Source organism: Triticum dicoccoides, chromosome 7A (genome assembly GCF_002162155.2).
Source record: "Triticum dicoccoides isolate Atlit2015 ecotype Zavitan chromosome 7A, WEW_v2.0, whole genome shotgun sequence".
NCBI lineage: Eukaryota > Viridiplantae > Streptophyta > Magnoliopsida > Poales > Poaceae > Triticum > Triticum dicoccoides.
The window spans coordinates 179508948-179523636 of record NC_041392.1 but is presented as its reverse complement, the minus strand read 5'-3'; the positions used below and the strand labels follow the sequence as shown (position 1 = coordinate 179523636).

The 14689-nt window shown below is 44.7% G+C and overlaps 1 protein-coding gene across 3 annotated transcripts; it reads left to right on the top strand.

Annotated features, from left to right (window-relative positions):
• The first annotated feature begins 9105 nt into the window (after positions 1–9105).
• On the top strand, positions 9106–10126 carry LOC119332757 (gibberellin-regulated protein 5-like). 3 transcript variants are annotated; one of them, XM_037605909.1, is made up of 4 exons: positions 9106–9265; positions 9368–9431; positions 9547–9738; positions 9775–10126. In XM_037605909.1, exons 1-3 carry the CDS (start codon positions 9206–9208, stop codon positions 9726–9728), a joined length of 306 nt encoding a protein of 101 aa, XP_037461806.1. In that variant the 5' UTR covers positions 9106–9205; the 3' UTR covers positions 9729–9738; positions 9775–10126. The 3 variants fall into 3 exon arrangements, with proteins under 3 accessions (XP_037461806.1, XP_037461807.1, XP_037461805.1); XM_037605910.1 differs by having other exon boundaries at positions 9772–10126; XM_037605908.1 differs by having other exon boundaries at positions 9112–9265; positions 9547–10126.
• Positions 10127–14689: the final 4563 nt, after the last annotated feature.

The window sequence follows — 14689 nt, the reverse complement described above, 5'->3', positions numbered from 1 at the left end:
CAAGTGGGTTGCGGATAATTCCAAATTAATGGAATACTTTATAATAGCTCCCTAAAATATTGGGAGGATATGTTATATAGAGAAATCACCATGTGAGTTCCCTCAATTTAAATAGATCAAAAGATCTATGCAATTTATGTAGATGAGTTAAAAAAATGACATGATGCAAGGATGAATGCAAAGAACCAAACAATTCACACGACGAAACCCGGAAACCCTGGAAGGGATCTGAAGCTCCGGTCTTGGGGCGTCACACATAACTTAGCAAGTGAAGAACTATGCTCCAAGCTCCAATTGGTCAAGAGGAAGCACCCGCACCCCTACAAGGTTCAATGGCTTAGCGACTCCGGCACTATCCAAGTCGAGCATAGAGTGCAAGTCTCCTTCAAAATCGGAGCATACAAAGACACTTTGGAGTGTGATGTCGTTCCTATGTCTGTTTTCCACCTTCTTCTTGGGTGACCATGGCAATTTGATCGAGGTGTCATTCACAATGGCCGAACGAACCACTATAGCTTCAAGATGAAAGGAAAGGAGTACGTCCTTCGACTTATGTCTCCAAGCCAAGTGATCGCCGACAAGCAAACCACCCATCCTGGAGAAAATAGTGAGAGAGCGAACAACCAAAAAGAGAGTGAGCGCCACAAGCCCAAATTGAGTGCCTCAACGATGAGCGACAAGAAGAGCTTACTCCTATTTGCAAACGTGAGATACGAGAAGTGTGTGAGAACCCATCAAGTGTCATGCACTATGTCCTTTTGTGCAAGGATGAGGCACCAAAAGCTAACACCTCTCACAATCTACCTTTATTATTATCTTCTCTATTGCAGGAATTCCAAGATGTTTTCCCCGACGAGCTACCTCTGGGTCTACCTCCACTACGAGGCATCGAGCATCGAGTCGACCTCATCCCCGGAGCACCCCTTCCTAACAAGGCTCCCTACCGCGTCAATCCCGAGGAAGCTAAGGAGATCCAATGGCAAGTATAACAACTCATCAACAACGACCATGTACGAGAAAGTTTGAGCCCTTGTGCCGTCCCGGTAATCCTTGTTCCCAAGAAATATGGAACATATCGCATGTGTTCCAATTGTCGTCCTATAAATGCTATTACCGTCCGGTATCATTATCCTATTCCACGCCTAGATGATATGCTAGATGAGCTTAGCGGAGCCACCATTTTCTCTAAGATTGACCTTAAAAGTGGCTACTATCAAATACGCATCCAAGAAGGTGATGAATTGAAAAACGCATTTAAGACCAAATTTGGCTTATATGAATGGCTTGTTATGCCAATGGGTTTATCCGAAGCACCCAGTACTTTCATGCAACTCATGCATTTTGTTTTTCGATCCTATATTGGTGTATTTGTTGTGGTCTACTTTGACGATATTCTTGTCTTTAGCAAATCTCTCAAAGATCATGTCACCCACCTTAGGACCGTGTTGCAAACCCTCCGAAAAGAGCGCCTTTATGCTAATATGGACAAATGCCTTTTTAGTGTTGATAAGCTTGTTTTCTTGGGTTTCATTGTATCTTCTAAGGGTGTTCATGTAGATGAATCTAAGATCAATGCTATTAAAACTTGGCCCCAACCAACCAACTTGCAACAAGTGCGTAGTTTTCTTGGTATAGCCAGTTTTTATCGTAGATTTGTGAAGGATTTTAGCACCATTGCTTCACCTTTGCATGCTTTGAGTAAGAAAAATGCGCCTTTTGTTTGGGGACCATGTCAAGATAGTGCATTTAATGAACTTAAGAACTTGCTTACTCATGCTCCCATGCTCGCATTACCCAACTTTGACAAACCTTTTGAAGTTCATTGCGATGCTAGTGGTAATGGCATAGGAGGTGTGTTAACGCAGGAGAAGCGCCCCATAGCGTACTTTAGTGAGAAACTTTCCGGAGCGCAACTCAACTATCCAATCTATGACAAAAAGCTATATGCTTTAGTGCGAGTTTTGCGTGAATGGGAACATTACCTTCGCCCTCATGAATTTATCATTCATACCGATCATGAAACGCTTAAGTACCTTAAGGGTCAAACTAAGTTGAACAAGCTTCATGCTAAATGAAGTGAATTCATTGAGTCATTTCCTTATGTCATCAAATATATCAAATGCAAGGAAAATGTCGTGGCGGATGCGCTTTCCCGTATATGCATGCTTGTTACTCAACTTGAATTGAATGTCATAGGCTTTGAGCACATAAAATACTTGTATGCGCATGATCCTACTTTTGCTATTCCTTATGCCAAATGTTTGACGCATACATCTTGGGAACACTATTACATCAAGGATGATTATCTTATGAGAGCTAACAAACTTTGCATCCCTGAGCCTTCTCTTCGTTTGTTACTTTTGCAAGAATCTCATGGAGGAGGACTAATGGGACACTTTGGACGCGACAAGACATTTTCTACGCTCTCTAAGAACTATTTTTGGCCCAAGTTGTTCCGTGATGTCTCACGCTTCACCACCGGATGTTCAACATGTCGCAAAGCTAAGTCCAAAGCTCAATCTCATGGTCTATATACACCCCTTCCAATTCCATATCACCCATGGGAAGATATTAGTATGGACTTTGTGCTTGGTTTGCCTAGGACTAGAAATGGCAAAGATTCCGTATTTGCTGTTGTGGACCAATTCTCAAAAATGGCTCATTTCATACCATGCAACAAGATAGACGATGCTTCACATGTTGCAAATCTCTTTTGTAGAGAAATCTTACACCTACATGGAGTACCAAAGACGATTGTTTCGGACCGCGACGTCAAGTTGTTGAGTTACTTTTGGAAGACCTTATGCGCCAAGCTCGGAATCAAGCTACTATTCTCCACGACATACCATCCACAAACCGACGGCCAAACAGAAGTGATGAACCGGACACTCTCCACCCTACTGCGCGTGTTGATCAAGAGGAACATCAAGGAGTGGGAAGAGTGCCTACCGATCGCCGAGTACGCCTACAACCGCGCAAAACATTTGACTACCGACAAGTCCCCCTTCGAGGTCGTGTACGGATTCAACCCGTTGTCCCCATTGAACATTCTTCCTCTACCACTACAAGAGCGCATCAATATGGACGCGAGTGCACGAGTGAACTATCTCAAGAAGATGCATGAAAATACAAGGCACACCATAGAGCGCCAAGTACAACGACTCGCGACCAAGCTCAACGTCAACAAGCAACCTATGATATTCAACATTGGAGATCTTGTGTTGCTACACCTTCACAAGGACCGCTTCCCCAACGAACGCAAGTCCAAACTACTACCACGAGCTGATGGACCCTTCAAGGTGCTAGCACGCTACAATAAGAACGCTTACAAGACCGACCTCCCGCGCGACAAGTACAACGTGAGCGACGTCTTTGACGTCAAGGATCTCTCGCCCTACCATGGTGATGAAGATTTCGATCCGAAGACGGATCTTTCCCGGGGGGAGATGATGCGGACCATCCCAAGGTCATCCCCATGGACCTACCTACGTCTCCCACGACACCACTAGGACCAATGACAAGAGCCCGAGCAAAGGCTATCGAAGACAAGGTGAACTCGCTCCTCTTCGAACTTCCACTTCCTACATATGACACATGGCTACTACCTCATGCGGAGACCCTTTATGTGATCAGGTACTTGGAGGAAAGCCACGGATCAACTACACCCAACGGACAAGACAACGAGAACACCAAGGATGAGGGACAAGAGAAAGAGCCGCCGAAGAAGCTCCAGCCACCGGACGACCGGTCGGGACCGGGCGTCCGGCGCCTGAAGACCCAGCCGACCCAAGTCCCAGCCAACGCAGGCTACAGCGAGTGGACTCCCGTCCAGGACCGGACGACCGACACCTCCCAGCGCCCGGACGATCGTGCACCACCGGACGACCGGCACCACCTCACCCGAGCCGAATCAGCGGATTTCCGAAGACCACTGGACGACCGATGCCCCTGACATCCGACCCCGACCAGACGTCCGACCCAAGCACGTTCGAACCAAAACAACGGACTTCCGACAAGCCCCGGACGTCCGGACCCTCGCGAGCCATCGGACGGCCGGTAACCACTGGACGTCCGACGCCTGTGTGTTGATTTCGTGTTGGGCCGAAGCCCATGTACCCCTTCGACCACTAAGACTATAAATAGACCTCCTCCTCCCTCTTTCTAGGGTTAGCATTATGTTAGCTCATATGTGAGATAGAGCTTCGCTCATCCATCCGAATCTACTCCATTGTGAGGGACCGTCCCCTCTTCAGAGAAGATCCACCTTGGATACAAGACCCCTCACGGGAAGATCCCTCGCGGATTCAAGGCCTCATCACGGAGAAGAACCGGTTACCCTATGTAGCGTCATTTGTTGGATTTGAATCGTGTATCTCTTTGTGTTTCGAGGATCTAGCATATGTGTGACCGAATCTTGTTGGTTTGAGTGATTCTCTCGTGTTTCCCCTCATGATTTCTCCTTGTGTTTTTTGTATTCATCGCGGGATCCGCTCCTTTCGTGAAAGATCGGCCGTATAGGGTTCCGCCCTACATCAGTGCGGCGGCCTAGTGTCTATCTTAAAAAAATATCAAATACATGTACATATCTCAATTTTAAATATTCTCAAAACAACCTTAATTTTAAATGTGATATGGAAAACATAATGTCAAATGTTATTATAGGGTGGACAGAGGGCATTCCCCTCCCCAACATGTTGTATTTATTCGATAGCTAAGTGTATGTATCTTATAATCATTATTTGCATCATGTAATGACATATACATTGTGTATTATAACTATATTTACTAATTAAAATTACATTTTTGATATATATACATTTATATTAATTTTTATGATATACAATATACACTAATGAAAATATTTATGTTACTCTGTTCCATTGTTCCACATTCGCACTAGGGCTCCATAATGCTAGTGTCGGCCCTGCCTTGAAGTAACTAGTCAGTGAGATTCAGGGAACGCATGTCCGAGAGAGCCGATGGGTATTTCCCATGTTGTTACACATTACTGTCATTGTAACATTTGATTTTCAAACCTTACTAACAAATGGGTTTACAAACCATCATTTGACTGCAATCACACACACATGTGCGCACATGACACCTCGATGTTAAAAATGTTTTAAATCTCCCATTGAGGCAATTGAGCGACCATCTCGTGTCAAGTTCATACAAATCTTGAGATCTAAAGCATTTTTTTGTTCATATTATTATGTATCAACTGACGTGTCCATTTATGTTGTTGGCGCGTATGTGTTCACTAAGCAGCTTCTTGTTCACATCATTACTTCTATGGTCAGATGGTAAGGAGAACAAAGAGAACAAAACATCATAGCAAAAACAATAAGAAGATTCAAGGAGATGAGGGAAAACTGTATTTGTTTTACAATTTCAGTTTTTAAATATAATGTCCTCATGTTAATTCAAGGCGCAAACTGGATGATAAAAGAATCTTGTGAAAATGGAAACTTGATGACCGCTCCTTAACCTACTGGGATCTCAATAACTCCCAACAGAATTACCTTACATATGATCTTTTCTCATCCGATTTTGTACGACAAGAGAGAAGCTTGGTTCAATCTGATGTGGCCCATGAGCTCAGATCAGTCTTATCGTACACAACTTCGGATGAATGTCATCGTACGTGTAGCAACACTCGAGAACCAAACATTCACCTCCCGGGTGATGTCACTCCACTCCACATGTTACGCGCTCATTCAAGTCTTATAGCTTGCACCACCCGGCAACCACACATGGACAAACACGTATCACGACCTCCATGCCTTCACACGCGATTCAAACCAGAATAAACTTTGTTCTAATTAATTTTTTTTAAGAAAATGCATATCCCGCAAAACAGAAAGTGACATCGACAACGATATAATCCCAATGTCGGGTATGCTTGTACATCTAAAATGCGAGACTAAAATTTTAAGGTAAAAAGCCAGCCGTGTATGGAGATGTCAAAAGAAACTCACAACGCACAACGAATAGGACTGTTTTCTCATTGCTATTTTTCTATGCTTATCTTCTGCATATATGTAAATTAACAGAGTCCAATTGATCTTGAAATTTTGCAATTTAGCAAAACATTATCGCCTCTGATTCGCTGGCAAGCTTCCCCGCAAGAAAAGAGAAGAAAAATAATTATCGCTGGCTAGCTGACCTTCACTAGGCCTAAGCGAGTTCGAAGTTGGAGCCTAGAGTCAAGCTCAAATTATTTTTCCGCCCCACTACAAGGCTAGCTACAACCAACCATCGGGTGTATTGAAGTGGCCGTGAGGCTTCACGCTCATCTAATCAAGGCACCGTGCTGGACGAGGACGATGACGATGATCGGGGTATCGCGCGCACCGGTGATAAATGCCGTCACATGAGTAGCCAGTGGAAACGGGAAAAACCCAAACGGGGAACCTGCTGGTGCTCGACGAGACGACCGCGCGCTCGCGCTAAAACCCAACGGCGTCGGCATCAATGACTCCCAACCTAACATTCGCCCCTCCTGGCCGCTGCCACACTCCACAGTACTCCCCATGTTACCTGCTCCTCCTGCAGCCCCATAGCATTCACCGGCCGGCATTCGGCAACCGCGGCACATGGACAGACGCAGACCGCCGCGTCCTCCTCTGACGGTGAGCCCCCGTCGAGTTTGGCTCGTCGCACCGGGCCATGATGGCGTCGCCGTCCGAGTGGGGCTCTCCCATGTGAGACGGGAAGACCTCCGCGGCAGCTGCGTCACATGCGGGGTGGTAATGGCAAGTGCCAAGTAGCAACCACCAGTCTACCACTGGCACAGTACTAGCACCGTAGCAGTTACAGCGCCCGCGCGCGCCGACGGGGACACCGCCGTGCACCGATGCGACCGCGCAATGGATCTCGCCGCCGGGAACCGCGGCGCTCTGCGCCAGACCTGACCTGGGCGCGCCGCAGCGTCGCAGCTACGGCGTAGGTCGTTGGGAAGGGTACGCCCTAGGCCAGTCCCGTCGCTGCTGATACTGCAGGACCTGCTCAAGTTCTATTCTGAGCTACAGCAGTAGCGCACATGATATTTTTCTCGACTTTTTCCCCGATGCGCTTTCCGCAATGGACACGGCGCCTCCGTGTGGGCATGGGCTGCCGGCTGCGCCATGTGCTCGCTGCGCGATCTACTCCGGTCACTAGTTAGATTTTGGTGCAACTAAACAACGCATTAGGAATGACCACTGCACGGGAAATAATTTGATTAAGTGGAATGAGCCCCAGACTGTAAAAGTACACAACCGAAATGTGTTGCTGATTCGTTTTTAAGAAAAAAAATCTAAGTAGGAAAATTTTCTGAGGATCCAAATCCTCCAAAAAATAATATACATTTACTTTGAAATCAAAGGGGTCCTAATTGATTTCTACCCGGCAGCACCACTCTGTATTTATGGCCCATCCACTTTGGCTTGCAAGTTGGCAGCAAGAATAACACTACTCATCTACCAACACTCCATGTTAGTACTAACATATGCGTAAACTATACGTCCGTTTGGATTGTTATCCTCATGAATTACAACAAAAATTTGAATGCCCACAAATTTAACTACCATCAGTTTGTTTCTGTCAAACTTTTGTATATTTGCGAGAAAATCCTTTTGTATATTTTTATCTGATTATTTTTGGATATTTTCTCTCGATTTGTGCATGTCATCTTTGCGCGAGGCCCACCGCTCATCTACCAACAGTGCTGTCAAAATTAGACTTATTGCTAGTAAGAGTAATAGTTAGGCCATGTTTGGTTCATAAGTCCTAGGACTTTTTCTAGTCTCAACTAAAAAGTCTCTAGTCCCTAAAAAGCCACTCTTTGTTTGTTTCCAGAGACTAAGGGGTTGTTTGCTTCCTAGCCACACTTTGTCACACCTAACCTTAGGCAAGTTTGACCAAGTTAGGTAAGTGTTTGGTTCTAGCCACACTTGAGGCAAGGAATTTTTTATGAGCAGTGAACCCCACATGTCATAGACACAAAAAGTGTGGCAAGATTCCCTTCGGCAAGCCAAAGTGTGGCTAACAATTTGAGCAACTCAAGTAAGGCAAGTGTGGCAAGTGTAGCCAAAATCATGGGGCAACATATGGCAAAGATAGTCACAATCCAAACAGCCCCTAAAAAGTCTCTGGTCCCTCCCTAGAGGTTATCAAATGACCATGTTACCCCTAGTATATAGAAAAATAACAACCAAACAGGACCATGTGGTGGTGGGCCAATGAGTGCATGGAGGAGCATTGTTGGAAAAGTCCTAGAAAAGACTCTCCTTAAGAGTTTTCTTCATTTAGGCCCTGTTTGGTTCATAAGTCCTAGGACTTTTTTTAGTCCCAACTTATAAGTCTCAAGTCCCTAAAAAGTCCCTACCTATTTTGTTCCTGGGACTTATAAGTCTCTATAAGACCATATTACAACTATAAGTCCCTATAAGTCCCTCCTTGAGAGTCTTATTTCATAAGTCCCAAATGCCCACTTTAAGTCCCCATAAGTCCCTCCTGTTTAGTTTAGATGGGACTTATAGGGACTTTTTTAAGTCCCTAAACCAATAAGTCCCTGGAAACAAACACCCTCTTAGTCCCAAAAAACAACTTTTAGTCTCTAGTAGTCCCTTCTATTTGGTTAAAAAGTCTTTAAGAGGGACTTTTTCTAGTCTCTACACAAAAAAATTCCGGGAAACAAACACCCCCTTAATGCCATATATACCTTTTCAACAATATAAAAAGCTCCTTCAATTCATATTACTTGTCGCTCAAATGAGCGTATATAGGTAGAACTAAAAGAGATGGTACTGTTTTTGCTTATTGTAATCCCAGATATTTTATCAGAAATTTGCCTGTCTCACGGTTATATCACGTACCGTCGGCACCGGCACAAATGCAAAAGCAAGAGCCTTCCCGCGGAAAAAGAGAGCAGGGTCGCGGTGCACTGCAGGTCTGTAACGCATATGCATGGTCAGAGCAGCCAATGGAGCATCACATGCCGAGTACAGACAGCAGGAGCAGGCCCGTCCTCTCCACAGTAACGCTTCCATAACTGCTCACCCCCCACCACCGTCCACCGCCACCTCTCCCCCGCCTCGTGCCCCCAGCTGCCCTTCCTGCCCTACATATACCCAGGAGATCCAACCAAAAAGATCTCAAAGTCCACAATTCACACCGCTCCTACCCAGCCACGCACGCGCGGAGAAGAGAAGCAGCAAGTGCCATGGCCAAGATCTCCTTCCTCCTCGTGGCGCTCCTCGTCCTCGCCGTCGGGTTCCCCGTGGTAATCACCCATGCCATGTCGCCTCTCTCCTTCATCCTTCAGCCATGCATTTATGTTTCCTAAACTCACCGGTGCTCTTCTCCTTTGGGTCGTGCCGTGCAGGAGGTGATGGGAGGTGGGGGCGGCGGCGGCGGTGGCGGTGGCGGCGGCAACCTCAAGCCATGGGGTAAACCCACTTGCGATTGCAGTATTGCTAGCACATTTTGCCGCCTTTCGTCTAGCTTGGCCCTTTGTTTTTTGGGTAAAAGAAACTGATGTTTTGGGGGCGTTTGTGTGTGCAGAGTGCTCGTCCAAGTGCTCGTCGCGGTGCTCGGGGACGCAGTACAAGAAGGCGTGCCTGACCTACTGCAACAAGTGCTGCGCCACCTGCCTCTGCGTGCCGCCGGGCACCTACGGCAACAAGGGCGCCTGCCCCTGCTACAACAACTGGAAGACCAAGGAGGGAGGCCCCAAGTGCCCCTAGATTCTTGGTTTTCTTCTTCTTCTTCTTCTTCTTCTTCTTCTTCTTCTTCTTCTTCTTCTTCTTCTTCTTCTGGGGTGCCAGCTTGCGGTTGATGGCTATTCACTGCTCTCCCATGAAGATGTTACTAGATCTGAATTACGTATGTGATAGGCATTTAGTGGCATGTGAATTGCCCTCCCAGTTTCCTGTGTTTCTATCAGTAAGATGTGGAAAAATGGAGGCGCTCCCACATGATTTTAGTGGGACCTATCGAGCTTTATTGTTCCTTGTGCGCCTGTGCACCGTGCTTTCTTCTTGTCTCAAAAGTCAGATGAAGCATGCAGCGCCCGTACCATTCGGCATGAATGGTGAGATATCCACAATGAACAAAAGCATGCAATGCCCGTTCGTTTTTCTTTCGTTTTCACTTTTCAGATGTGCAATGAGCATGTTTTGTGTTATTGATATTGAGGCCATCCAAATCGATCGTGCAGACACTAAAACGACCACTTACCGCAGTTTTTCATTAGAGTCAAACCACCATGTTCACTTTTTACTGGCATGTGTCCATAATTTTTTTCAATTTTAGCCAAGCAGCAAATTCTCTTTTATCTCAAATAGCGTGTGGGATTATAGCCAAGCAGCATATTCTCGTTTATATCAAATAGCGCGTGAGACGCACAACAGTTCGCGTCTGTGTATTCCAGAAAACAACCTATGTTTATAAGGCGTGAGTAAAATCCAAAAAAGGCGCGAGTAAATTCTAGAGAAACGATGAGTTGAAGGATTGAACTCACGAACTAAAAAACTTGACCACAACTCCTAGCCACTCGAACAAATGGGTCCTGCTAACCAATGGCGAGTGCGAATGTTTAAGAACATACTATTGCTTGCACTTTCTGAAAAATAATAATTATTATGAATTGCTGAATGTTTTTGGATACATGAATTTTTTAAATCCTGGCCATTTTTCGAAAATGCATACAGGAAATTTCGTTCATTTTTTAAATTTTTTTGAATACGCGCATTTTTTGATTTTCGAAAATGCACACAGGAAATTTCGTTCATTTTTAAAAAAATTCTGATACAAGATTTTTTGAATACGCGCATTTTTTTGAAAACATGAAACTTTTATAAAAATATGAACATTTTATGAATTTGAGAACAATTTTTTAAAATGGGAACATGTTTTGAGCATTCAGAACAATTTAAGAAACTGTATTTTTTTGACATGAACACTATTTTGAATTTGTGAACGTTTCACTAAAAAAGAATATTTTTTGAATTAGGAACATTTCTTGAAATGCAATTTTATTTGAAAATCTCAAATAATTTTGGAAAACACAAGCATTTTTGAAAAATGGAATACTTTTAAAATTTTGAACAGTAATAAGAACAAAAATTTAAAGTTCCAGACATTTTCCAAAATAGGACCAAAAATTAAAATTATGGATTTTTTGAAAATTTTGAATTTAAGAAAAAAGAAAAAAAAGAAAAATTATTTTGAAGAGAATAAAGAAATAAGAAACACGAAAGAAAAAGAGAAAAGAATAGAAAAAAAATAGAAACAGAACGCAGAACACAGAAAACAGAAAACAGATAGAAAAACGGGCCAGCCTAGTCTTGGGCGCCCCGTGCGAAGCTCTGACTATTTGCCGCATCGTGTGGTAATTCCCAGCTGCGTGGGTATAAAAAATAAGTGGGCTGGCTTTGCTGGACCACAGTGCGCGCGGCCCACGTATGAAACTCTGGATAAAATCGTTTTGTCCTTTCTAGTAGACGGAAGCACAAAAATTTAGTATAATCTCGGGTGGAAAAAAATATTTTTTCAACAATGAATGGATGAGAAAATCAGAAAAATGCACCTTGTTTTATTAGTTGGTTTAGGTGTAGATTCTTTAGTTTTTTATTGCAGGGTATTAATTTCTTTAGTTATCTAAACGTTGCTAATATAGTACTGGTAGTTAGCATTGCAGGCTGTGACCCTTATGTGTGCGATTGTAATCAGAAAATGACCAGCTCAAAAAGAAAAGAAAATCAGAAAATCTAAAAAGCATAAAAACACACAGAAAATAGAGGATACACCTTGTTGTAGATGAACCCCATAAATGAATTCCAGGGATATTGTTTAACAATTAAGGAAAAAGTCAAAAATCTTTGAAACTTTTTTCGAACAAACTTGACTTATTGGTGTACTCATGAAAACAATTGACAACAAAAAACTGCTGTAAAAAATCCGAGCATAACAAAATTGTCCAAGATAATATAGAGTGAATAGTACCTCTAATATAGTGTCGATTTAGACTTTGTCCTGGACAATACCATGAAAGTCCACCCTCAATAATTTTACGCGAGTGTAACACATTATCAAGTTTTTTGCCAACAAATTTCATGATTTTTCTACCTTTTTTGAAATTACTATTTTTTTGGCAATTCGGGTGCACCAACACCCAAGATACAAACGTTTCCCTCCGTAAACACATTCTCTTTTTCCCCCGGGAAAGGTGGAAGGCCATATACGGCTATTAGATAAATCAGCCATACATGAACTTTCATACCGGAAGAAGAAATTACACGTGTGTCCTTGAAACCTTGTTGGTGCCTTTGGATCTTCGTCTCAGCGGAGCGATTTTATTGAAACCCATGATTGAAAACCATCGGTTGGGAAGTCGTTAATGTAGAATAGAAGACACTGACGATCATGATCTGGCTGAGCTTCATTGAACAGAGAAGGAACTGGAGAAAAAATACAGTGTGACATCACCCACTCCACGGTGTGGCGTGCATCACCTAGGTATAATAACGCCAGTTTTACCTATGGACATGGATAATCGTGGGTACTAGACCATAATGAGTAGGGATTGGATATATTTTTACGCCCATGGGTAGCACCGAAACCCAACCTGATTAATTGTGGGTAGGGCATATACTCATGGTTATGCCCGAACCCGGCCTGACAGTCTAATTTGTGGGGGTAATATTCTTTGATCCCTACCCACTATCCTTTTCCAATCATATTTTTAGTTAGAAAAGTAAAGAAAAACTGTTGGGGAACGCAGTAATTTCAAAAATTTCCTACGCACACGCAAGATCTATCATGGCGATGCATAGCAATGAGAGGGAAAGAGTGTTGTCCACGTACCCTCGTAGACCGTAAGCGGAAGCGTTATGACAAAGCGGTTGATGTAGTCGAGCGTCTTCACGATCTGACCGATCCTAGCACCAAAGGTATGGCACCTCCGCGATCTGCACACATTCAGCTCGGTGACATCCCGCGAACTCTAGATCCATCTGAGTGTCGAGGGAGAGTTTCGTCAGCATGATGGCGTGATGACGGTGATGATGAAGCTACCGACGCAGGGCTTCGCTAAGCACTGCAACGATATGACCGAGGTGGATTATGGTGGAGGGGGGCACCGCACACGGCTAAACAATGTCAACTTGTGTGTTCTAGGGTGCCCCTGCCCCCGTATATAAAGGAGCAAGGGGGAGGCTGGCTGACCCTAGGGTGCACCAAGGAGGGGAGGAATCCTCCTCCTAGCAGGAGTAGGATTCCTCATTTCCTAGTCCTACTAGGAGGGGGAAGGAATGAGTGGGAGAGGGGAAGGAAAGGGGGGGAGGCGCCACCCCCTCCTAGTCCAATTCAGACCCAAGGGGAAGGGGGCGCGCGGCCTGCCCTCGCAGCCCCTCTCTCTCTCCCCTAAGGCCCATCTAGGCCCACTAGTTCCCCGGGGGGTTTCCGTAACCCTCCGGCACTCCGGTTTTCTTCGAAATCATCCGAAACACTTCCGGTGTCCGAATATAGCCGTCCAATATATCAATCTTGATGCCTCGACCATTTCGAGACTCCTCGTCATGTCCATGATCACGTCTGGGACTCCGAACAACCTTCAAAACACATAAACTCATAATACTGATCATCACCGAACGTTAAGCGTGCGGGCCCTACGGGTTCTAGAACTATGTAGAAATGACCGAGACTCATCTCCGGTTAATAACCAATAGCGAAACCTGGATGCTCATATTGGTTCCTACATATTTTACGAAGATCTTTATCGGTCAAACCGCATAACAACATACGTTGTTCCCTTTGTCATCGGTATGTTACTTGCCCAAGATTCGATCGTCGGTATCTCAATACCTAGTTCAATCTCGTTACCGGCAAGTCTCTTTACTCGTTCCGTAATGCAAAATTCCGTAACTAACTCACTAGTCACATTGCTTGCAAGGCTTATAGTGATGTGCATTACCGATAGGGCCCAGAGATACCTCTCCGATACACGGAGTGACAAATCCTAATCTTGATCTATGCCAACTCAACAAACACCATTGGAGACACCTGTCACTACAAAAAATACACTTCCGTGATGATACGTGTTTGTCACAGGTCACGTTTCCTGTCATGCATGTACATCCATGACAAATTTATGAAAGAATCAAGATAGTCATACATGTGCTGTCGTAGAAGTGTTCCAAGACATTACCAAAATTATCATCACGGAAGTGTCCACTTCCATGACGATAAATCGCGCGTCACAGAAGTGCTTTTGTCAAGGGTGACCGACACGTGGCATCCACCGTAACGGAACGCCGTTAAGCTATCGGGTCCGGTTTTGGATCCGATAAGCCGTTAACAGCTCCGACCAATGGGGATTTTCCACGTGTAAAATCATCATTGGCTGGAGGAAACACGTGTTGGCTCACCGTTGGGACAGATGTCATCCACTCATTGGACCCAAAGCGCCTATGATACGTCGACATATGGCACGGCCCAACAGAGGCCCATTCCTATGAAAAGGCCGGCACGTTTGACTTGGTCAAAAGGTGGCGGGCTGGCCCACGGCAAGCCTGTTAATGGCCTATTCGCATATAGCCCATTTACAGCCCGCTAACCCAGGGCCCGTTTACGGCCTATCCGAATTAGGCCCAGTAGCGTCATCTGGGCCGTCCAATATAATTCCAGCCCATTTTAACTTCCGACT

Excerpts from the sequence above, each read along its gene's own strand:
- LOC119332757 (XM_037605909.1), top strand. The coding sequence starts at position 9,206 with ATGGCCAAGATCTCCTTCCTCCTCGTGGCGCTCCTCGTCCTCGCCGTC. Across the intron at positions 9,266-9,367 it reads TCGCCGTCGGGTTCCCCGTG|GAGGTGATGGGAGGTGGGGG; the intron begins GTAATCACCCAT and ends CGTGCCGTGCAG. Across the intron at positions 9,432-9,546 it reads CGGCAACCTCAAGCCATGGG|AGTGCTCGTCCAAGTGCTCG; the intron begins GTAAACCCACTT and ends TTGTGTGTGCAG.